Source organism: Trachurus trachurus (assembly GCF_905171665.1).
Source record: "Trachurus trachurus genome assembly, chromosome: 7".
Classification (NCBI taxonomy): domain Eukaryota; kingdom Metazoa; phylum Chordata; class Actinopteri; order Carangiformes; family Carangidae; genus Trachurus; species Trachurus trachurus.
In genome coordinates, this window is record NC_139901.1 from 20,504,679 (window position 1) to 20,529,795 (window position 25,117).

At 40.8% G+C, this 25,117-nt stretch overlaps 2 protein-coding genes across 2 annotated transcripts in view; one reads left to right on the top strand and one right to left on the bottom strand.

Moving 5' to 3' along the window:
• The first annotated feature begins 4,209 nt into the window (after positions 1 to 4,209).
• LOC310988927 (rho-related GTP-binding protein RhoA-D-like) lies at positions 4,210 to 22,599 on the top strand. The gene is made up of 5 exons (XM_083975737.1): positions 4,210 to 4,308; positions 18,020 to 18,175; positions 19,956 to 20,076; positions 21,329 to 21,459; positions 21,572 to 22,599. The coding sequence occupies exons 2-5, from the start codon at positions 18,020 to 18,022 to the stop codon at positions 21,743 to 21,745; spliced, it is 582 nt and encodes a 193-aa protein (XP_083831863.1). The 5' UTR covers positions 4,210 to 4,308; the 3' UTR covers positions 21,746 to 22,599.
• Positions 22,600 to 23,942: 1,343 nt separating this feature from the next.
• LOC310988960 (putative helicase mov-10-B.2) overlaps positions 23,943 to 25,117 on the bottom strand; it is a 43,818-nt gene continuing 42,643 nt past the window's right edge. Inside the window, exon 24 of the transcript XR_014595512.1 lies at positions 23,943 to 24,406. The gene's annotated coding sequence lies outside the window, so the exon portion shown is untranslated. The remainder of the gene's footprint in view (positions 24,407 to 25,117) is intronic.

A 25,117-nucleotide genomic window follows, 5' to 3' on the forward strand; every position in this document is an offset into this window, starting at 1 on the left:
ATCAAGGATTTTTACCTTGTGTTTCATTTTTACCAGCTTCAGACTAATTGTGATGTTAGAAAAATGACTTGTAGCTTGTTAGAGGGAGAGTGGAGGCTCTCTGCCTCCCTCACCGCTGCTGGAACCAAACCTGCGATCAGAGCGGACAGAGCGGACGGGCCAGGGCAGTGTCACAGCTGTGACCAGCTGTGTCTGTGCCACCGCGAGTCCGTGACACAAACGTGTCCCGTAACCGTCATCTCTTATGACAGACAGGACTACATAAATGCGCACATCGTAACATTTACATGATAATTCATCAATCTACTGATTGATTATCAAAAGCTCGTTGAAAACAACTACACACGAGTCGACCGAGAGGAGGGTGAGGAGCAAACAGCGGAGAAGTGACCGGACTAAGGACTTTGATCAACATTACGTCTCAAATTAATTAATTAATTCATAAACTGTGTAATAAGTGGGATAATATAGAGTTTGTCTGTTGTTATAGAGATATAAACCCAGACAGGATGTATGAAACCCTGTCATTTTGTCAAGAAACTGTCATTTCCATCCTGCGGTTTGCATGCTGTCATATGAGGAGACCTGTCAAATCGGACACAAATATGGCGGCGGTCCCTTCGACGTGACGTCACTGCAACCCATGAATACTGTCTAAGTTAGTGTGCAGTGTGGGTGTAGACAAGTTGTTTCCTTGAGGCGTATTGTATAGACTCACTGTACTGTGCTGTGATTGTTCAGATTTACACACTACTAATGATACTGCATTCAGCATATGAGCTCTTTTCAGGGTGTTGTGTTTTTACTGAATAATCCAAGATAACTGTCTCTTGATGGTAGTAGTTATCAATTTCATGTTGTTGTTTTTTTTAAACAAAGCCTAATTTAGTTACAGTGTCTCTGTGTTGTATATCCACCAGCTGTACTTCTCTTCTATCCAGGGCTCTTAGACTGTGCTGAAGGCCCTCAGTATTACTATTGCCACTTAACTTTTGAAGTAAAGGTCAGTCAGGCTCAGCAGTGGTGCTAAATGTTGGAAATAATGCTCATCTTGGTCTTAAGTGCAGCCACTGCAACACATACAGTACCGGCACTCACTCGTGACAAAAACTCAGTGGTGGCTAGATTCAGAAAGTAGCATCTTGGAATTCAGTTACATCTCCATGTGTAATATTTGGTGCCAAAAGTTTTAAAATGAAGATGCAGTGATTACTTTAGGCCCACAAACCGTGTCATGTCTGTTTTGTTGAGCACTTTATTCTCCAGCAGAGCAGGGAATTTTAAATTGGATGGTCAAACACAGACATGACATTGCTGTGGCTGCAATGACTGGCTGATGGGTAAGATAAACAGAAAATGATTCCACAACTATTTTTGGTAATCGATTAACTAATTTGCCAGCAATGGCAAACATTCTCTGGCTCCATCTTTTCAATTAATGTTGTTTCTTTCATTTCATAAACTGGACTATCTATCGGATTGAAAAATAATGGAAATAGCAATTCATTGCAAATCCCTAAATATGATAGCTTTCTCTGCATATGAGACAGTTGCTTTTCCTCAAAGGTACACACTGTAAAGATTAATAGTATAAATTTGCATGACAAAGTTTAACCCAATGCAAAAGCACCATGCAAATACTTCACCACCACCGGCAAATCCACTGATTGTTACAGTTCCGTTGCAGTGAACTGATTTCAGTTTGAAATGTCATATGTCATAAATAGTGGCGTAATTGGATTCTAGGACTAAAATAACTAAGAAACTCAAAAGTTTGTTTTATTTAGACTGTGTGCACTGATTTAAATACATGTTTGAAATTCCCAGTGGTATCCATGTCTCCAAACAATCCTTGCTGGAACAGGCATTCAAGATTGTGGAATCGGCTGATGCAACACATAGCATGGCGTCAAAGCAGCAGTTTATACAGGGACACAGAGAGAATGATAGGATGTTGTAAATCAATATGCAAGGTTATTTTCTCTGAAGTGTGGCTTCCACTTCAAACACTCATCTTCCTCCAGTCAGTGCACATCAGCTAGCAGTTCCCCCTCCCAGACAGCTTGCAGAAATAGCATCACTTTTGTATGGGACTGGAGGGTGTCACTGCGCACTGTTTTTTCTGAAACTACAGTATGTGGGTATTACCATGGAAACTGCAGAGAACTGTCCAAATTACTGCCAAGGAGCCAAGATGCAGAGAAGTCAAATACATTTAGTTTGTTGTTGAAAATTTGTGGCTTGAACTTCTCAACAACTAAGTCTTTGTTGACACTGTCTACCCACGAGAAACAAAATCAACGCACATGAATTTTGCCCGCAAGGTGTTTTTTTCTGGGTACAATAAAACTCTGTGGCTTGACTATAAAAAGGACTGTGTTTTGATATGATCGTGAGTGTCTACTGTAGAGCATGAAATGTTCTCCTCAGCCTGGAGCTGCTGTGTGTTTTTGCATAGTTGCAGCCTTCTTGGGTGAATGAACTTATGACCTCACTTAGAGAATGGCATGTTAAAAAGTTCAAATCCTTGGTATGTGATTTCCTGTTGTACTGTGGGAGAAAAGCGCTGGGGTCAAAGTCCATTTCCTTACACAATAACGAAATAATAATACCAACACTAACGACCACTACTACTACTAATAATAATTGTTGCGTTCAACTCAGCATGAATACAATTCTGAATACGTCAAATAACAGAAAGTAAAACTTACTAATGTGACCATTTAAATGACAGAGCACCTCTTTATATAAATGATGTCATTATTCTCTAACCGTAAAGGGGCGGGGACATTGTAACAGTTGAATCCTTTCAGCCAATAGCATGCAGACGCTGGGATTGCCGAACGGCCAAGACATCGTGCTGCATTCAGGTTCAGTCGGACAGTTTCTTATCAGACACGGAGTGCTCCATAATGGGGGATAAGAGGCTCTTTTCACACCATAGTGGAGCTGAAGTGTGAGGCTTTCATTATTTACTTCATTTCATCATTTAATTAGGGAATTATTTCCATAATCATGTTTTAGGTTTTCATTGTAGGCTACTCTGTGGGTAAGACAAATGTGAATAGTTATCTTACTTTGACCCCTAGACTGAGAATGGATTACTGTATTACCTAATAGAATAAGATGAAACCAGGCCTAACTGGAATCCTGTTTCATTTGTGGAATTAAAGTTAATTAGATTTCAGCATCCAAAACTATACAAAAAGGCAAACATCAGTAACTGAAAACACAGGTTTAGAATTAAACTAGAAATTAAATTAAATTTTGCAGTGGCTTACTGGTAGCTACATGCATGTGCATAGTGATTCAAATAGATATGTTCAAAAGCCAAGTGTTGAGATTGCTTATGGACAAACCTCCTGAGGAAGAATCCCTGTAGCCACAGGCAATTATTGTAAACAGAAAACTGATGCTGACATTTCTTTGAACTTCTCCATGAATAGCATGGTGCATCTATTTTTGTTGGTTTATAACTTGTGAACAACTAATTTTTGCAATAAACTCAATTTGAGTGGATTTTTTTTTAGCATCTGACTTTTTTTGCATTATATTTTGTTATAATTTTAAATCAACATTGGGTGTTTCAACTTTTTAAATTAAGTTAACTAGGTTTTCTCCTTCAACATCTTTCCTGTAGTCTAGCTTCTTCCAGTGCAAAGCAATCGTGAACAAGCAAATCTATGCTTTGAAAGTGGCCTTCACAACACTATGAGACTAAGCGCATTAACAAACTGTTTTTTCGAAAAGCACTTTACATGAAGGGTTGTGCTTGCACCATTCCTCTTCCCAGACTGCCTAAAACCATAACCATTTTATAGCAAGTATACTATTTGGGCCTGATTTTTGTGTATCTCCTTGGTCAATATGCCGGATTCCTTGGCCTGAATCTGGCCCATATACATACTGTGCTACTTCCACATCTGGACCAGAACTTCTTGCTCACACAGAGGTAATCTCAGTAGCTGTCAGCCAACAGGAGGATAACAACTAGGACCAGGAAAATTGAATCTTCTGTTTTGGAAATGGTGACGCCATGAAAGAAGCATTTTAAACACATTATGTCTAATTTTTTAAAGACAAAATGATCAATCTATCAATTAATTGATATTTACTACAGAGCTCCCCTTGCAGAAGGACTGGGAAATGGGAAAGTTGCGTTTTCCACAGTGACCGTGAAGGCAGCAGTCTGGGAGGGTCTTGTGAGCATCGGTTGGACTTCTCGGCCACTCACTCTGGTCACAGCTGTTTCAAGGGAGGAGGAAACGCGGAGGTCCTCGGTTTTTTGAAAGCACAGTCTGGGGAAAGGTGAGCCAACAAATTCAGCTTTTTACTGATCCTGTCGAGTCAATGTAGCGAGTTCGAGTCCCGAGGGAAAAGTAGTTAAACGAGCACGAGCACCGCTGTCAGTTGATACGTTCAGGAGCCGAGACAGAAACAGCAGCAGCGGCGGCAGCTCGGCGACTTGAAACCTGTTACTTGTAGAAGTTTTCCGGCGGAATGAGTCGAGTGTTTCGAGGTTTGTCTAATAGAAATTTTAAGGAAAAGTGTGTCAAATTGTTTACATGGCTGTTTGTTCTGCCTCCTGCTGAAGATATGGATCCTATCGGCATTCCTCGCACACATGACCCAGCCCCTGTGTCTTCCTACTATACTCCTCATTATGTAATTAAATGACATGGACTTCAGCTGTGGAGGCAGAGCTTTACCGGCTGTAAAAGAGAGAGAGGAAAAAGTTGATCCTTTCTTCCTCTTTGGTAACAATGTTTGACGAGTGAACGGGAATCCGTAGTATCGGATGTTTCCCCCCTCTGAACAGGAATTAATGGAAAGCAAAGGCATCCAAAGAAATTCAAGAAAAACTTAATGAGTGACCGACTTAATTTGGTTATGCGGTCAGGAAGCCTGTCCTCCTGGTCTGCGGGCTAAATAACAGAGAAAACATTTGTTTGACCCGAGGAAATTCCTCTCTCCGAGCCACCACACCCTTGTTGTGCAGCTCTGCTACTGAGGCTCAGTCCCTCATATCTCAGAGCGGTGTGTTCCCTTGTCTTGGCATGTTCCTCCACAACAAAAATGCACCGTGAACCAACGGGAAGCCTGGAAAACTATGTCATGCGTCCACAGAACTAGCCTACTCTCATTTGTGTTAATGCACAAACATACACGAACACGTTAGTGCACAAACATAGGCTACATATATGAACACGCACAGGACAAGAATGCATACCAGCATTAGCCTACATCCTTCAGTGTGTGTGTGTGTGTGTGTGTGTGTGTGTTTTTGTTTGTGTGGCCACTACAGGAGAAACTATGATGTCATTGTAACTGAACAGCTGAGTGCTGACCAAGCTGTTTGCAGGTAGAGTGGACAGAAGTGACGGTGTTACCCATTGGTACACACTCAACACAAATCAGTGGCAGTCGGTGCAGTGGAAGGAATCACTGTGGAGATCCCCAATCCAGACTGTATTAAAGTTGAAGTCCTGTTGCTGTCATTGTTATCACCGTGTGATTCTGACAATCACGTTACCCTGTGATGAAATCTAGAGCCGCTCAGTGGGATCAATGGGCAGCATTAAAGTTGTAAAATAATTATTATATTAGTAGCAGCAGTATTTGCACAGATAAACATTGTGTATGGCTGGTTAGCTGTGTCGGTTTGCAGGAAAGAAAAAGAGCCCACACACAGTGGAATCCATGCAAAAATCTAATTACTAAATATGCCTGATCAAAACTTGGAGTAATTAAAGTCTTTGCAAGGTTTCCTGAGCATGTAGTGCAAAAATGAGAAAGCTGAAATTAAATGTAGTTCTAACCTAATTCCTCTACCAGAAATGGGGCAATATCGTAGGGATTAAATACAGCAATAATATGCAAAATGTGAATATGATAACCAGCCTGGTCAAAGCATCCGTCATAGGGCTTTAATGTTATATTGATTAACCTGTCAGTTATTTTCCTCTATCAGTATTTTGGTCCAGAAAATGTTACTAAATAGTGGAAAATGCCCACATATAACCTAGGTGTGTTCACTTTGCAGTGATGCAGAACAACAAAGTAACATGCAACATATTTTTTTTTAGCTCTATCCCAAAACACCTACATGCTCATGGGAAGAGTTTTCTGTTGGTTTGGTTGTTTTCCTTGGCCATATTGGCTACAGAGAGATCTCTCCCTCAAACAATTTCAAGGCATGTGATCATCACTCTACTAAAGTAAATTCCTATGTTCAGCTAATATTAGTGTGAGTATGCCTAAACATAAATGTTAAGTGAATATCTTACAGAGCTGTTATGGTTCTGTGGACAGTGTTTGTGAGGTGGTATTGCCACACATAGGAACTCAAGGGTGTAGAAGAGTAATGTTGAAAGTTGTTTTGAGAAGGGATCTCTTTTCAGCTAAGACATGAACAATTATTTGAATTATGTCAATATATACATGGGCTTGTGGGCACTCAGGATAGCCTGTAATGAAACAGCTAATGTACAGAAAATGATCTCTTCTACATTGACATAAGAAGGGTGGTGTCACATAAAGTACTGATATTATGACACTGTGTCTTCCATGTCTAGCACGAGCCCTTATTCTTTTCTTCTTACTGTATTGAGGTCACCTCAGAAGCTGAATAGCTTAGTACTAAAGCCCTCATTCACGGAAAACTATAATGGATCAGAAGCCCACACAGAGACCAGTGCTGCCTGAGGCCATCTCCCCCTGATGTTGTGCCGCATTTTGTTCCTCTAAACATGCGTTCTACCGCTGAGCTACTATGAGTGTTTTTACGTTCTGCCTGCTGTATGTGCCTGTCTGAGGTTCGGAGATGATGAATGCAGGAAGCAGACCTACACCAACCTACAAGCAAATGTTTTGGAGGTCCTGTGTGGACACAAAAGGAATTGGGGGTGGTGGGGGTCTGGGGGGGTTGTGTTTTTCCATCTTTCCAGCTCATAGTCATGTTCTGAGGCAAGGTGTGGGTTTGTGCATTGTTAAGCTATAGGAGCTTATCGGCCGAAGTGTTCAGACACAATGCTTCACCATTTCCTGTCTCTGATTAGTCTTTTTTCATCAGTGGTTTATTTCCAAGGAGGCCAGTGTCGTATTGAAAAGTAATCTGACTGCAGCCTCTTTCACACAGAGACCACAGGGGCAAGCTGAGTTTGGGCTCTGTCTCTCTGTTTCTGTTTTCATTTGACGGTGACTGATAAACATGTCTGCATGGAGAACTGTGTCTGGAGGCTGCATCACGTACAACAGGCAACGTGTAGGCAAGAAGAAACTCCAGGGAATAAAAATAATCTCTGGGAGAGTTTCCTGTTTGGATCTCGGTGTTTGCAGTCTCAGGAAGTCCATAAAAGGACAATTTAGAAAGCTAAACAAATCTTGTGTGTTACATTAACAGTAGAGCCTTTGGGGATGAGATCTGATAGTCTGCTCCATTTTGGATTCAGGTCCTTGTTAGTAACACACTCTCCTTTGTTAATCTCTAGCACTAACAAATCTTTTATCAAGCCATTTATCTCTCCTTTTTCTTTTTATATCACTTTGTAAGGCCACTATGAGTGGACTATATGTTGCTTTTTGTGGTTTCACATGGTCTAAAGATTGTTGATGTAGTTTATCACCTCTAGTCCTTTTAAGATTACTTATCAAAGGATTAATAAATGACTTGATCAACAGAAAATGAATTCACAACTATTTTGATTATGGATTAATAATTCTCTTCTTTTTTTAAGCAAAATCAACCGAAATTCGAGTTCCAGCAACTTAACTGTTTTTTGCTGCTTTATCTTGCCTCACGTGAGTTTTTTAGGTTTAGTAAATTATACTTGGAATTTTTGAAAATTAAACTTAAATTCCCTGACATTTTGTAGCCAAATGACTGTTTAATCACTTATAATGAAAATAATCATTAGTTGCATCCTTAATTCATATTATATCAACATTTTAAGATGATCAGATTAATGATGCTGAACCATGACATTATTGCTTCTATTGGCCACAACTGTTAATTAATTATCAGATTACAGCCACAGACTGTAAACTTTAGTCTTCTAAAAACGACTTTGCCTAGGTAATTTAAGATCACATTGACATGTAGTTTATCCTTAAGTTACATTAGAAATGCTTGAGTTATTTTCATTATCGATTCATCATATCTCTATAGAGTAGACTCTGGACTGTGAGCAGTTGATAAGACAAAATAACACCAGATGTCAGCTTGGTTTTACAGAAGAAACAATTACTCGATAATGAAATCTTGGTGACACGGACATAGCAAAGACGAGCAGGAAAAGCTGTCATTCGAGAGGCTGGAATCAGTGAAGGTTTGGCCTTGTTTGATTACTTTTGCTTGAAAAATGACTGACACGATTGATTATGAAAATAGTTGTTGCTTATTTTTCTGTTGATTGACTCGTAATTTATTTATCTGATCATTTCTGATCATTTCAGCTCTAAAGTAAAGGCTACAATAAGACACACACTTAATAAGGTTAAAATATTGTTGAACCCTAAATGCCCAAACACTTCATCAAGGTACTGTGAGGCTCAGAGGGACTGAACCATTGAGAGGAACAGTGTTGGGGTTGGTGACTCCATCCAGGCTACGTGAACATGTGTGTGTCAGCGTTGGCTTTCATTTGTGCTGCGTATGTGAGTTGATAAAGAGGAATGCAGCACCCTAAGGATACGCAACATTAGCTCCCTGATGGTGACGTCACACTGCAACAGAGGGGAGAGGGACGAGAACAGAGTGAGAACAAGAGCCTGTAGGAGGATGTGTGGAAGAGAAGGAGCTGTACTGTATGAGCAAACGGAGTGAGAGAGCACAGTCAAGTCAGTTGCTTCACTACGTCCAGCTCAGGTGGTGTGTGTGTGTCCATGTAGAACCAGGTTAATGCTGCAACAGCAGACTGTGCTGAAGACGTGGAAAGCAGAAATACACCCAAGATTTCTGCCCAAATCCTGATTAGCTCCACTCCCAAGTCTCCCCATGACTAATTCACCCAATTATTCATTTCATACTCATGGAATATTAATCAAAGACTTAAGGATTTTGTAGTTTCTTCATATTTGTTGCTTGTGCTAGAGCATGTTCATGTTCTACTTTTGACCACCACGCCTTGCTTTCCTTCCTTTTCCCTCCATCTGTCCGACTTTTCTGTCTGTTTGTACTGCAAGCGCAGGCTCTGGGGTGGATGAAGGGATAATTCTCTGTGATATTTCTCTCTCTCTCTCTCTCTCTCTCTCTCTCTCTCTCTCTCTCTCTCTGAGTTGAGCTGTATGCACTGTGATAAATTGGGCTGGGGGAGTCTCAATGGCTCTGTCCTATTTTGGGCTCCAGCTAGGTTCTCTGACTTTAGCCGCTTCCCTGGCCTGGATCCTGAGCAGCCAATTCTGGTCTCAAGTTTGATTCAACCTTGAAAATGTAAGCTTGGCTTCAACGTCTTTGTTCAAACCTCAGGAAATGAGTTGTTCAGCTTTGTGTGGAGAAGAAGAAACAGTGACAGAAAAAGGCAGGTACATGCTACAGTAGATGCCAACCAGTGCCTGATCCACTAGCTTTTGTTTTTCTCTGCTCCATAGTGCATCCTTAGCCTTAAGTAGGTGAACATTAAAATTAATAAAGTAGCTCAAGTGTGTTTGTTGACTAAATGACTCTGCATTACAGTAAGTACAGCCTGCACCTCCCTAAATTGTTTCCTCCAAAGGGGAACTCCTCCACTGGGAGCTGTGTGAAATAAATGGCTCTAAGTCACATCAAGTGAACTTAACAGACCTTTGTGGCCCTCCCCTCATCTCTACTTCAGTGTAGCAACCGCAGGCAGTTGTGTTGCACTAGTTTTTTGTTTTTTTTTCCAATGAAATAAAAGGTCTGACCTTGTTCAGACTTGGTATTAACATCCACCTCAGGTGATCTGATCACAAGTGGACAGCTCCAGGTGTGAACATACCCAATGATGTGATGAGGAGGACGCATAGATCTGATCGCTCGGGCCACATTCAGAGGTGGTCTGGTTGACATGAGGCCACATTCTTTTAGCAGTGTGAACACGCTCTGGCCTCATGATCAGCCACTCTACAGACTCTAGACCCACAACAGGTTCAAAAGTATTTTACTGTTTCAAATGGCTGAAACCTTATTTCTCTGTGGAGCTGTGCAGTGCATTGATTTACTCAACCTAATCCTCCCCCTTACAAACCATTGACATTGACCAGTTGGACTGGCCAGAAACAACACTGGATCAATTAGTTATTTGTAAATCCCAGAAATCAGGAATACATATCTTGTGAATTCAGAAAAAAAATTCTGCTTTGTGTAATTTTGAAAAACAGAGCAGAATACTCCTTTTTCTACTTTAAATATGGAACACACCCATAACTCACCAATGATTTTAATAGTAGCTCCAGTTGGTGCATTAAAAAGACAACTTTAGTCTAATGTTGTTTAACACAGAAAAAAGTTATAATTTAAGAGTGTATCTATGTTAAAATTTAGTTGACACTGAGTAATAGTCGGCAAATAATTTCCTGTTAATTGATCGACTCATTTGAGCTGTAATGGTTAAATATTTTTCCCTTGTCAGTGTGGATCTGTTGTGGCAGGAAGGTTTGGACAGGATTAAGACAGCGTCTCCATCTTTAGCATGAACGAAACACAAGCTGATCAGCAGTTTCTACCAACAGTAGCACTTAACACGGGTGGAGCATCTGAGAACTGTAGCGAAGTAGATGCAACCTTTTTTTTTTTAACCCTAAGCTGCTCTAGCTATTGCAGTGTTAGTCGAAATGGTTTTCCCTCATGTGTCTTATCAGTGCAGTTTCAGAATTTGGCCTCACCTCTCCAAAATATGTTTCAACCTGCTCTAACGTTCAAATTATTGGATGTTAGTAAGCATAGTGCTCGTATGTACTGTAGCATATCCAACAAAGCTGCCACAACCTACGGGCAGTAGGGTTCACTCAGCTAAATGTTTATATAGGCCTAAATCATAAATATGTTTACACATGTGCTATTGCTAAGATAGAACAGACTTTGTAGCATTTCATCCAGGAGAAAGGGGGGAGAGGGAGGGGTATACAGAAAGACTGTGGTGGGGGGAGATGTTGTGTGTAACGAGGAAAAGGTTTGGGGGGGGGGGGGGGGGGGGGTTGTAGGGTGAGACATTCCTCATAGCTTATGTCCTCCCACATTTTTACACAGTCAGACAGGGATATGTGTGCAATCAGTGACCTGTTGTTAATCACCATGTGGAATGCATTTTTCTGCTTTGACCAATCAGTGTGTCAATACCTCTACTGCTAATATTTGTGTATGACACCCTCTTGCTCATACGTTACCTGTCAGTGTACAGTTAAATATTTAACAGGATTTTTTTTTAATTCAAGACTTCAATTTGCAAATTTAAGGAAACATAACTCCCATGTATCTATCCAGACTATTAATTTAGAACAATATACTGTAGAAACACCAGTTGTGCACTAAGCTTTGATTCTTCTTTCACATCTACATGAAGGCAGTTTCTTCCATCTTCCTTGAAACTCAGACTTGATGAGGAATTATCTCCAGCTTCCCAGTCCTCAATAATGTGAGACATCAAATAAAGTCTAGGAAGTCTCATTAACTAATCCATGAGTTTAATGATAAATAATGAAAAATCAATCTCTGTCATTAATTTCCACATTAAAACTCAATGTGACGTTGTTTCATGGCTTGATCTGTCCAACCAGCAGTTAGAGATTCACTGATTATCAAATTTGCTGTAGATTAATTTTGACCAACCATTTCTGATCTGTAAGACTCACAGACAAGATTTTCCTCTTGCCTCCTGTGCACTTCTGCTCAATAGCCATACTTTTATGGCTGTGGTTTAAACCAGTCTTGCTTGGTTGTGATACTATCTTGCAGTGTTTTGTATAATGGAGCAGTCTGAAATTGTTGGTGGCAGAAAGGTTAAGACAGCTTCTCACACATGAACTGCACGCATGAAGTGCTTTTTAAAAACCTTTCAAGGACCAGCTGATTGAACACCTCACTCCTGACATCATTTATAAAAACAGCTGTCTGCTTAGTGTTTATAAAAAATAAACAGCATCTCCACACTTGACACCCTTGCAATGCAATGCAGCTCTTCTGATTTAACAGAGCACAGTGGGTGTTTTTCAACAGTCGGCACACAGAATAAACCAAGAAAATATTGGAAATGCATTGGACCTTGAAATAATCAGTACAGATCCATCGATAAAAGCTTGACCAGCCCATCTCCAAATGTGTTTTCAAAATGCTGAATATTATGACAATGTGATGAGTGAAACACGAACAGTCACTTTGTGGATCCCTGTTTGTTTGATCCTTTGAAATCTTAAATGCAGTTAGATAAGCATGAAATGGTAATGATTTTCCTTTAAGCCCCCTCTGACAGGTTGGATTTTTGTTTGAGATCATTTTTATTATTGCAGTTCTGCTGCTGAGGTAAAAACACCAGCCCAGCAGTGTACTCTGATGATTGTGCTGGAATTGGACTGGTGCAAACCTGCGTGACATTTAATAATAGAAGTTTTATGGCTTGTACATCCTTGTAAACAAATGGGTCACTAAGTGCAGGGATGGTGTTAGTACCTCGAGTTTCTGATTAGAATAGCGAATACTTCAAGAGCAGAGAGAAGTCTTTATCCTACCTCCTGGAGGTCCCTAGAACATTTTTTACCCCCTGCTGTGTCTAATGAACAACTCTGGCTAATGTGTTACTACTGAGGGTGTGACTCCAACCCCGCCAGGTAGAGATCAGCATCTGTTCTGCATGTGCTGGGAGTGAGAACTTTGTCCTTTGCTGCCACACATGGGGGCAAGTTACCATTACGCAAGACGGGATCATTCATCCAGAGACACGTGTAAACATGCAGTGTCCTGCTCAGTTACACGATCTGTTTCTTTGATGCATGTGTGTTGTGTGTGTGTGTGTGTGTGTGTACTGTATAATTTCATGCAAACTGTGGCTCATCACTCCCTTTTGGTTCTTTTAAACTCTCAATACAGTATGCTTATAACAAATTATTGAGATCTACAGTATGCAGATGTCACGTGACTGTTGTGGTGACATGAATCACTGGGACTGTTTCAACATCACACACAGTTAGCTACTTTCACTTAAATTATTTATGAGTGTTTTCTACAGTTTATTCTCTTAAAAAATCATTTATCTCTCCAACATTGACAGAAACTTACTTATCATAACTTAAAATCCAGGGCACACTTAATTATTGATTTTTGTATACACCACAGGGTAGAGTAGGGATGACACAGTCTAATAATAACGCTCCGAACCATTCAGTTTGACCGTCTCGGTTCGGAGTGTGTGTTCAGTTCACACACATGCACAACTTTTTCCTTTTATTTTTTCATATAGTACAGAGGTGAACTGTCCAACAACTAGAGTAGAGTGTCACAATAGCACAGAAAACATAAAAAATGAATGCAGCCTCTGCTTTTAATAAGCTCACTGTGTTATTTTAATATAATTAATAACACTTAAAGCAGAAGTGAGTGATATATTTGTGTTAATATAAGTCTTAAATAGTTATATCTTCCGACAGCAATCACTTACATAGAGTGTTTGGACTGAAACACGGGTCTCTCAGTCCCTCTGCTCTGCTCTGAGCCGAAGAGAAAACATTTATCGTATCCTACAGTTTTTATCCAATGAGGAGAGAGAACGGCATGCAGGGCTGTGTGTGCAGCCAAGGAACGCCGTGAATGTGGCGACGTAGGGACGAGTGACTGTTATGGTGCGTTCAAGGAAACTCGTATTTTTCCGACCGTGAAGTGGTACCAGTTCGATCTGGTACGAGTTCACCGGTCAGAAGTTACGAGTGGCCGTTATAGTGACTTTCACCGGTAAAACAGGTCGGAAAAACATGAGTGGGTTGCCTGAAACGCTACAAAGTCGTAAGTTATGACTTGAAGCTGTAATTTACGATTTCAAAAGCCTGCCTGGAACGCAGCATTAGCGAAAACGACCGGACCACTCACTTCTGCTTTAAGTATAATCTTTGGATGGAGTTAAACTCACTTAAAGACCAGGAACTAAATGTCCTCATTAGTGTTGACTTTATATGCATTATATTCACATAAATGACTATAACCTTGGCCCTGTTGTAGTGTGTGTCTGCTCTGACGAATCCTCATACACACTCTGTCCTTTAGCAGACATTCTTGTGAGAACAAACAGGGATATCCCACACTGAGTTGCAAGCTGTCTGACGTGAAGAAAAAGAGGAGGACTGGTTGTGTTCAACTCCTCCTTGTGCTAATAAAGCTTATTTGAACTGACCCTAGGGAGTGAAACACAAGGAGGGAGAATGAGAGGAACATGACAAAATGGGTGAATTCCACTCGTCTTTCCTGTTTCTAGTTGTCTCTCGTCCCTTGGTCACTACCATTTATGTCCTTCCAGGAAGTCACGTAAAGGAAGGGAAAAAAAGGGACAGTCCACAACACACACAAAATACCTCAAGATCATCACCTAACAACATCTTTACCGGAAAACGCAGGGACAGAAATGATAACATCCGGTACAAACTAACAAGCTGTGTGTTATTACAGCTGAAGATTTCCTTTAACTTTGTACGAGGAAAGTATTGGCTCTGCTCTCTTCGCTAAAAAACTTTGATTGTCAGCCATCTATGGGTGGTCTTGTGTCATAAGATAATAATAAAAATGTGCAAATGAGTAATTGAAGTTATGAATATTATTGGCAGAGGATAACTTAAGTATAGTGAAACCTTCACAGAGGTTTTGTTGATTTACAGCTGCCAGACAAATAGCCAGCTACTCACCAGTACCTGTCTGGTGCTTTTTTCTCACACCTAAATGTCAGAATGAGTCCAGAGAGGCACCAGCATGGTTCTTCGGACCTGTTTGTGTGAAGATCAAACAGCTTTGGAAACCTCCTCCCACCCTTCCTGACGTCAGGCTGTGTCTGACAATTTCTATTTTCCACTCCCACAACTTTCCAAAACTGACAACTTGATATTCACAGCTACTTCATGCCATGATTTGAGCAGTGGTGCGGAGGTGAACATATTAGGGTTTGAGCTCTCTTTTTTCCATTCTTGACATCACTATTTCTGTCACTTTTTATATCACCAACAGAGTAGGTAATGTGTAGTGTAGACTGTAATGTCTTCCAGGAGCGTCCGTCTGAAAATGTGGGTCATTATCCCCGTATTTATGTTATTCTACCGCGTCCCTCTGTGTAACTGTTAACTTTTCACTCCTTGCCCTTGAGTTTGGCTGCTAACAACTATAAACAACAACAACTAATCCTAACAACTCGACCTCGTACAAAGTAGTTATTCCTATTCCTTACAAGGCTTTCGTCTAACTGATGTAATGAGCAGAATTCATTATAATTCATCAACGCTTTATTTGAACATGAACTGATCTATAACATAAGTTCCCAACATTTTAATAGTGTTTGATATGTAAATGATGCAGTGGTAACATTTTGATGATACATTGCAACTTTATTAGAAATACTGATGGTATTTTTAGTTATCCATTGAGGGGAATATTACATAATCAGCTATCGTCTGAATCAATGTATCAGTGCTTAAGTGAATAGTTTCATGCCACCATGGTACCAGAACACATCACATGCTGTCTTATTCAGGAAGACGTCCTTGGAGTCCCTGCTCTCGTCCTTGTACCGGCACAGTATGCACACGCACATGCACATGCACACACACACACAGGCACATTAATGCAAAGGAAAAGGGGCCATTATCCCCACTAAGTGCCATGTGCTGCCATTGTCACAGCGGGCACCATGCTGTGAGAGAGATTGTCGTCAGTAAGCTGCATTATTTCATCACAGTACAAGGTCTGCAGGAATAGCCCCATTTTCTGAAGCGTTCTGTGACTGCACTGTAGCTTACAAAGTGTGTATGTCTGTGTAAGCACGTACTGTATGTGTGCACGTGCATGCATGTGCCTTGTGTGTGTGTGTGTGTGTGTTCCCCCTCTGGCAGTGACAGTATGATGTATGGAGTAGCAGCAGCCTGCTATCACAGAGAACAGGTGGCTCTCTCCAGAGACAAACTGACAACACACTGGCCTGATTTAATGTGTGGGAGAAAAAAAAGGCAAACTGAACAATTGTCTTTTTATTGTTGTGGAGGAAATGGTAGCTGGAGTTACAGTGAGTAAAGGTAAATCACCGAGGCCCATACAAACTGAGATTATCAAATACAGGCTTGTGTAGAGAAGCACATTTCATTGTTGAACATACATGAACACCTGGGACTGAGTTATCTTTAGGGCTCATTGTTGCTTTCAACAACTCAGAGGAGAATTACTGTATAATGAATCCTTCAGGCTCTGCCTAAATTGTATAATTTGTTGTTGTCAGAATGGACAAGCCACCATGCAGCCTGTAAGAATTGAAATATTTGAATTGAAGAAGTGAAATTAGTTTCTATGAAGATTTAATTTCAGCTAAACAGACCCACATTGTTTATAACTGCAGCACAATTCCTTTTTCATGCCATAACACAAAAATACTGTAATTTATAACAGCCGCTAATACGTAGTGTTTGTTGACCTGCACCTACAGTACTTACTCAGCAAGTATTTTTATATGTGTTGTTTTCTCTGGTCACTTCTCCATTTCCCTCAACAGGAAATATTATTTCACTTAATGGCTTCTTACTGCTGCAGTAATTGGCTTTTTGACCGCTGACATCAAATTAAGTTGATTATGGTGTATTTCACTAACAGCAGATACATGACAACATTTGCATTCATTTCCTCGTGTTTATCCGTCTCGTTGGTAAATAAAAGTCCAACATCAATAATCTTAAGCTCTATTTTGGGTCTCCACCAACTCTGGAGGTAAATATCTCTCTTGCAGCAGCTAAATTCACCAGCTAGTTGCTGACTTAATCTGCTGTTTGGTGCTGAGCTAGTAGTATACTGTGGGTTTTCAGAGTTTTTGGTTTTTTTTTGCTGAATAAACCTTCTTCCTGCTGCTGCTGAAAATGATATGTGAGCGATGAGAGTGAAACAAAACAGTGAAGGTCTGGAGCCCAGAAAGCAAAGCAATGAAAGATATTAAGCTGAACGATATTAGGAGGCTCTATAAAGCTGTGGGGAGCTGCAGAATCATGTGATGACTCGTGGGTTCATCACTACAAGCAACACCTTTTTCATGTCCAAGTAGTCTCATGATCCAGTCTTGATATAAAAATACAGATTTTAGCCACTGTGTAATGGGGCTGTAATCCTGCATCATTCATCAGTAGTGGACTGAACACTGTGTGTGATGGTTTAGATGTTTGGGGATAAAAGGCCTGTGTCGGTCCAGGTAGTCTGAGGTCTGTGGAGGTTGATGCAGATGGCGGGAGGCCAGGACATTGTCTCATCACCTACTGCCTTCTCTCCATTATTGTCAGCTTGTGGGAGATGGCTATTGATCCGTGTGTGTTTGTGTGAGGGGCTGTATCTCTTTGCCAAGCCACGCTCCACTCACATATACACACCTTTCAGGATTACAAGCCCAAAGAAAGGGAGACAAATGTGCACAATACAGAGGAGTCGGACAAACCCAGTAAGAGCTGTAAATCACGTCCCCACATGGGTGTAGAAGTGACATCTTACGGATTGTTTTTAATGCGATTGTGCGACCGAGGCCATGTATGTGCAGCTGTTGAGCACCGAGCTCTCCTCCTGTTCTCTTCCCTCCCACTGCTGTTCCAGACCAGTGCGACTCTGTTTTTCACCTCACACACAGGACGCAGCCAAGGAAAGGGAAGAGGGTGCGGCTCTAAAACAGAGTTGGATCATCTTTTTCTTCCCCCCCCCCCCCCCCCCCCTCGTTTTCACTCTATTTCTGGTTGCATTTTTTTCACCTCCCCTCCTCTGTTTGGAAGGAGTTGATTCTCACCAGTTTACCAACTGTTTGTTTTCATGAGTCTCAACTTTAACATTTAGACTAATTACTCTGTATTCTGTTTGTAGATGGCAGCCATCAGGAAGAAGCTGGTAATAGTTGGGGATGGTGCATGTGGAAAAACCTGTCTGCTCATCGTCTTCAGTAAGGACCAGTTCCCAGAAGTCTACGTCCCCACCGTGTTTGAGAACTATATCGCTGACATCGAAGTTGATGGCAAACAGGTACTTCATGTTTTAAATCTCTGCTTATTGGTGTTGGTGTGATGACTGTGAAATAATATGTACACTTTCCGTCCAGGAGATTGTTCTTTGTTTATTACCATTGTTCACTTCACTGTCCTTCAGATTTATCTTTTGACCCTTTGGAGGAGGCCTGACACTTAAATTGAAAACTAATATAGCAATAAATATTGAAACATTGCTGGACTTTTACAGGATCTGACTCCTTCCACCATTATTCATGATTAGAAATGTTCCTCAGACTAGGCAGATTTTTGTGACATACTGAACCTGCTGCTGTAGCGGTGAGAAGTGAGAATTGAGAAGCACGTGCTATCAAGACTGATGGGGATAAATGCTCATTGTTAGAAAATCTGTGGCTCTTTTCTTTGAGATAAAGCTGCAGACCTCCAGCCAACAACAGGAAAAGGATCCTGTACATGGTTGGAACCCCCCTCCTTATACATCATGACTAATGTCCCATTTCCTGTTCCTGTTTCCTGTGCCGCAAAATCTGGTAACAGCTGACTGGACTTTGGATTGTGCAAAACAAAAACTAACTGTTTCCTAAGCCTCGCAACTGTGGTATACTGATGTAAAAATGTCTTTACTATTGTGAAATATTTTACAGCAAATCAGTGTCACTGTTGACCTCACAGCTGACTCTTATTTGATTATCCTCAGTTGAAGCTCACAGAGTGCTGAAAAGTTCACACAGGCAGTTTGGTGGTCAAGGGAACTACAGAGGAGACCGACTCCTGAGAGACATCTAGTGGTGAAAGAATTGAAAAGCATCAGAAATGGACAGAAGTTTGTCAAGGCGTGGTGCTCCCCAGACAGAAGATGAGGACATGACAGGTCAATTTTTGTGTGTTTACTGTTAAAAACTAAGAGACACAGTCAGTTTGTACAGATATTGCAAAGTGGGGGAAAAGCCACTTGATGTGTATATGAAATCTCACCACCAGGCCCAGCTCGCTGTCTCATATACTATGGAAAATGCCCACAATGTGCTATAAGTCATAAGGTGCTGTGGCTAGCTAGACTTGCCAGAGTCAATAGCTCGTCAGCCAACTAGCAGGACTTGGCAAAACAGGAGAGTGGTGAGACGCCAGATGAAGTGAGAACAGTGTAGTTGCCCTCTGAGGCACGATTAAGATTCTCAGCAGCAGCAGGCCCGGTCTTCCAGCTGTGACTGTAATGGTGGTGAAGGTACTGAAGAATTAAATCAGCAGGACAGAGGAGGACGATCACACAGGTCAAGAATACTGTTAATGTTAAGAGACCACAGTCAAAGTACAGTTGGTGGAAAGAAGGCAGAGTGGAAAAGGGGCAAATAAGATATGCATGAAATGACACTTCTAGGCTACTGTTTGAAAGAAATTCCTCAACGGTCCTTTGTGGCTGCATTATAGCATATGCTGCAGCTCTTGTGGAGCTTTTTTGTATGCGTTTGTTTTATCTAGAGCAGGTCAGGCACCGTGGGGCTGCTAACACTTTGATTAACAGCCTAAGAGAAGCCCCTGGGAGCCATCCACACCTCTGGGGAGTTGCTTTGTAGCCCTGATAGCAGAGGAAATAATCGTTTTGAAACCTCCTTTCGTCTGCGTTTCCGATTAGTCTGTATATTTTCTTATCCATGATCATGTTTTTGTGTTTCTGTTGTCTTTCTACCTCTGCACCCTGCTTCAATGAAGAGTAATCACAGTAACTAATTTACATTATGTTACTGAATTAACCCTAAGTGCTTACCAGTGCATCGTTTGTTTTTTCTCTGCCCCAGGTGGAGCTGGCGTTGTGGGATACAGCAGGTCAGGAAGACTACGACAGACTGAGGCCTCTCTCTTACCCCGACACAGACGTTATCCTCATGTGCTTCTCCATAGACAGCCCTGACAGTTTAGGTAAAGCTGAACACACTTGCTCACCAACTTAGTGAAGCTTTAAGAAACATTGTGACCAGTGATTTTTTTTTCTGCAATTTAAAAGCAAAACTCAGATACTTGATGCACTGCTGATCTCACACAGATGAGCGTGGGTTCGTGAGACTCATTGAAGTGTGTAAACCCCAAATTAATTACTGATTAAAAAACAAAGTAATCTTGTTATTTACCTTTGTAGTGGTACCTCAGTGAGGCAGCTGGTTATGTTTCCTCAAAGTTTAGACAGGGTTGAGCTTGTTGCTAGCAGTTAATAAGTGAGTGAGACAAGGTCTTGTGCTGAATTCAATCCACACAATGCAGATCACCTGAAACCAAAAAATGCCTGGTTCAGAGTGAATAATCCTACAATGATTCATTTTCTACAGGAGGTCAAAATTACACTTTAATTACACAATTTACTGCTTTTCAGGGACTCAACTGAAATAATGACATAGATGATGTAAAATATGTCTTGGTTCTTTATGCCATCATTGGCTCATTGGCTTTGTAATTAACCCAACTGGTGTAATTCAGAGAAACATTACACTTACTTGTGTGTAGGCTGTTGTGTTCTAGTTCAGTAATCAAGTCAGTAAAAATAAGTAACTTCATGCCACATAAGACAGTTGTATCACGCTACATCATTTTAGTAAGTTAACTTGAATACAGTAAAAGTTATATTTTTAAATTAAAAGGAAGCGTGAATGGAAGAGTGAATGAGCTGTAGAGAGCAGTCATCAAGATGAACTTACTGTAGATCGACTGTAGACAACAAGTGTTTTTATTCAGTTTCCACACGAGATGACACTGGAATTTTCTAGAGGTTTACACTGAATATCGTGCATGTATTTCAGACTTGGATCTGACTGTTCTTGGCACTCAAAAACCAAATAAAACAGATAAATAAATATGTCCTTTTGGAAAAAGCTTCAGCCCCATGGTTTTCTCCCACAATTTTGCGTTATGGGCACTGCCACAGATGGTATGCCTACACTATCACAACGTGACATCTCCTTCCAGAGCAAACTGCTTATTTTGGCCAGCAGGCTTGGACCATGTATCAGCCAGGGGTCAGAGACCTCTGGATGTTTATGTCTGAATAGTCACAAGGGAATTGACAAGGCTCTCCCAACTGTGTCCTTGTAAGGAAGGGGGACTGGAATTTACTGTTTGAGTTGTTTTTATTTTTTCTCTCTTTTTCAAATGTGTTCCTATTTTTTTCCCTTTCTTGTAGAGAACATTCCTGAGAAATGGACACCTGAAGTGAAACACTTTTGTCCCAACGTCCCGATCATCCTTGTTGGAAACAAGAAGGATCTCAGGAATGATGAACACACACGCAGGGAGCTGGCCAAGATGAAACAGGTGTGTGTTTCTGGATTATTACTGGTAACTAATTATCACTGGACACAAGTGTCTCTGATAAATGCCACACTCCATCAAACCTGAACCCACTGTCTGTACATTTAACCTCCAGGAGCCTGTGAAGTCTGAGGAGGGAAGAGACATGGCCAACCGCATCAGTGCCTTTGGCTACCTGGAGTGCTCTGCCAAGACCAAGGACGGCGTGCGGGAGGTGTTTGAAATGGCCACCCGGGCAGCGCTGCAGGTCCGCAAGCGTAAGAAGAAGGGCGCCTGTGAGCTACTGTGAAGAGGAGGAGTCTTCTGGCCAGTCGGCACCTGAGGGAGGACTCCCCGCAACACACAGAGCAAAGTTAGAGAAACCTTAAATCAATGGCTTCCGTGGACTTTACTTACTTCACAGATGCAGATATGCCACAGGCGAATAAGAAAGACTGACACACCTGTTTATAAAAGCAAAACACATCAGCCTTTTTTTTGTTTGTTTGTTTGTTTTTCATCTGCTTCTCACACACTGTCAGTTCTTGTCTCTGCCATTTTGTTTTCCTCCACCACCACACTGGGCTGTTTGTGTGAAGGGCCTGCTCCCTCCTCCTGTATGTATGAATGTATGTATTTATATGTCCATATACTTTACAAATATACCATACGTCTGCCTCTGTGTTTTGATTGTTTACAGAGAAGGGTCTTATAGCTCACATGCTCACAGACTCTCTCTCACTTCACAGCTGTAGGTTGCAGACAGTTTTAGATTTGCTTTAATCCCTGGAACCCCTGCTTCTCTTGAACCTGCATGTACCACTCTCCATCTCCTTTTATACACCAGCTTCGGTCATGATCGTTCCATCTATTTATCATACCACTATTAATTTTACACCCTCAAAGTCCTATTTCACCAAGTACTGTGTCAAAAGAGCTCAGTTTTCCCCAGTTTCTGACAAAGGACTAAATTTAGAGCCTGTTCACTGCATCAATCCACTGAAACCTACATAAAGTGAAGCAGCATCGACTATTTGTGAGAAGAAGAGTTGGACTGCACCTTGGTCTGCCTCTCTTCCAGAGACAGCGGACTGTTACAGATCCAGTATATAGTCATGATGTATCACTGTGTACTGGATTAAATGAGGACAAGTGGATACTGTAGACAGCCATATTAATATAAGAACAGAGTATAGGTCTATTCTGTGTAAAGTTTTTAATAAAATACCCAACTGACAACTTGATTGACAGCTCAGACAGTGTCATTCCCACTGTGCCACCCACTGAGTTTGACTCACCACATCAGAAACCCGTGTTATTTAAAAACTGGGGTTTTGCTTGTATGTAATGGCTCTTACTTGACAGCACAGCAGCATTCCTTAAAATGTGCTCTGAGCTCTAAAAGACCATTGAAATGATCGCCACCAACAGTATAGATGCTGTGTCAACCACACTGTCTTTGGGCTCAGTGCGGAAATAGTTTGAGAGTTTGATGTTTTTACACCAATCTCATGATCAGGAGGTTTGAAGAAGAAACTGTTGCACAATTGTGGTGTGAGCGATAACTTTAACTATAGTAGTTTTCTCAGAATCACTAAGAATCATCACCTCTATACTGTCAGTCCTCTAAATCAGTTGAAGGACTCATTCAAGACAGTGTGACCAGACTTTGTGCTGCATAATCATATCTAGTCCTGCCCAGACAAAAGCCCCAAAGGTGCTGTACACACAAGTGTGTGTGACGTGGTCCCTACATTGATCTTAACACTTCATAAACTACAGCTACGGTGATCTTTCTTTATCCATGACATTCAGATCCATAGAGATAAGAATGCTGGCGGGTCAGGCTAATTCCTGGACAGTGCCTCTATGTGAATGTTAAACATAGTTCAAGAGAAAATGTTGATTGTGATGATGCTTTACTAACAGGAGTTGGATGTGTTGAATGTCTGGATGAGACAAACGTGTTAATAAAGTATTTTTGAAATACTACCTAATTTCAACAGGTTTTGATTTTGTTTTGCAGTTCTGAAGTTCAAGTCTAAAAAATGCTTTGAACTATTTGATACTTTTATCAAAAACTTACACCAGCAAGTACATCACAGCATCCTGCACTTCCTATGTTCCAGGAAGTCTCTTCATGGGTATTAAAATTCAGGTGTGATTGTTTTAAATATTTTTTATGTTTTTACAGAACAGAATCCGACTTCCACTGTAAACTTAAACTTTATTTATTTATATGGCACCTTTCATACATGCAACACAAAGTTCTTTACATGTTAACCCCCCCCCCCCCCCCAAACACACATACCCACTCGCTCACTCAGGCAGACTTATACAGCTGCGGATACACGCTCTTTTAGATATGACTGGGCACTGAGGATCAAGGTGAGGAAAGCATTATTAGGGAGCCTCCACACTGGGACATTTCACAGGCCATGGCCACAAGGGGGGGCCGCCACAGGGTCCACCCCAACCAGGACAGACAGGGGAGTCAAAATTAATAAAAAGGCTGCACTTGTTATTGTGGTTCAAAATAGATATTTAATTCATATCTCACCATCCACAGTAAAAACATTGCAATATGTAGAAACATATTAAAGATGATCTAGAGAAACAAGAATCACCTGAGCTCAATTGTATCATAGTAAAAGTTGTGAATACTTATGTCAATGTGATATTTCATTTTTTCCTTTGTAATACGCTTGCAACAACAACAACAAAAAAATCAGTTTTCATGTTGTCATTATTGGGTATTGAGAGGAGATTAATGATTTTATTTTATTTTTTTCCATTTTATCATAAGGCTGCAATATGTGAAAACATCAAAGGAGCTGGAATGCACTGTATGTGGACTGACCCTTTTCTGCAGCTGTTTCAGTGAATCGACAAATCATTGTAAAACTACATGACTATAAAAGAGCAGTGATTGAGAAAAGTCTACTTTACAACTACCAATTAAATAACAAACCTGAGATAGATAGATGATCCTTTTTTGGTAATAGCAGCTTGCTCTAAACATCCATCACCTCCCTGTACTTCATGGTCCCTGCTCAAGTTTCTACAGTAAACATTAAAAGTGCAATAACCTTGGCCCATATTCAAAAAGTATCTTATTTTACCACTGAGAGTAATCCTAAATCACACTGAAAGTTAACATTTTCTCCAGGACACAAAGCTGAGATCAAATCCTACTGTGAGAAATTTAAAACCACAGCGACTGGTTGATGGAAGAAAACTCAACTTCCCACTATAAAAACTACAATAAAAGATGAACAGAAATAAACAATTATAAATATCATATAAATCTCAATAAAAATAATAAGAGATTATGGATTGTTTATAAAAGTAGGACATTATCCAAAATGTACCTCTATGATGAGGTTTGGGTCGACACAGGAGATTACATTCACTCAAATGAAAAAAACAAAAACATTTGAATAGACCACCTACCTAAACCTAACTAGCAACAAATAGTAAAGAACAATAGAATTATAGCTGCAGCAGCGATGGGTCGGTTGATTTTGTAAGTATTTTTAAAGTTTTTAAATTTAAACACTTATTGTGCCCCCCCTCCCCCCCAATATTGACATGTCCTTTGAGTTAAGTAAATCTGGCATGGGGCCGGACATTTCTGTAAAGTTTGGTGAGTTTTCGCCCTTGGGAAGTATGACTTCCTTGG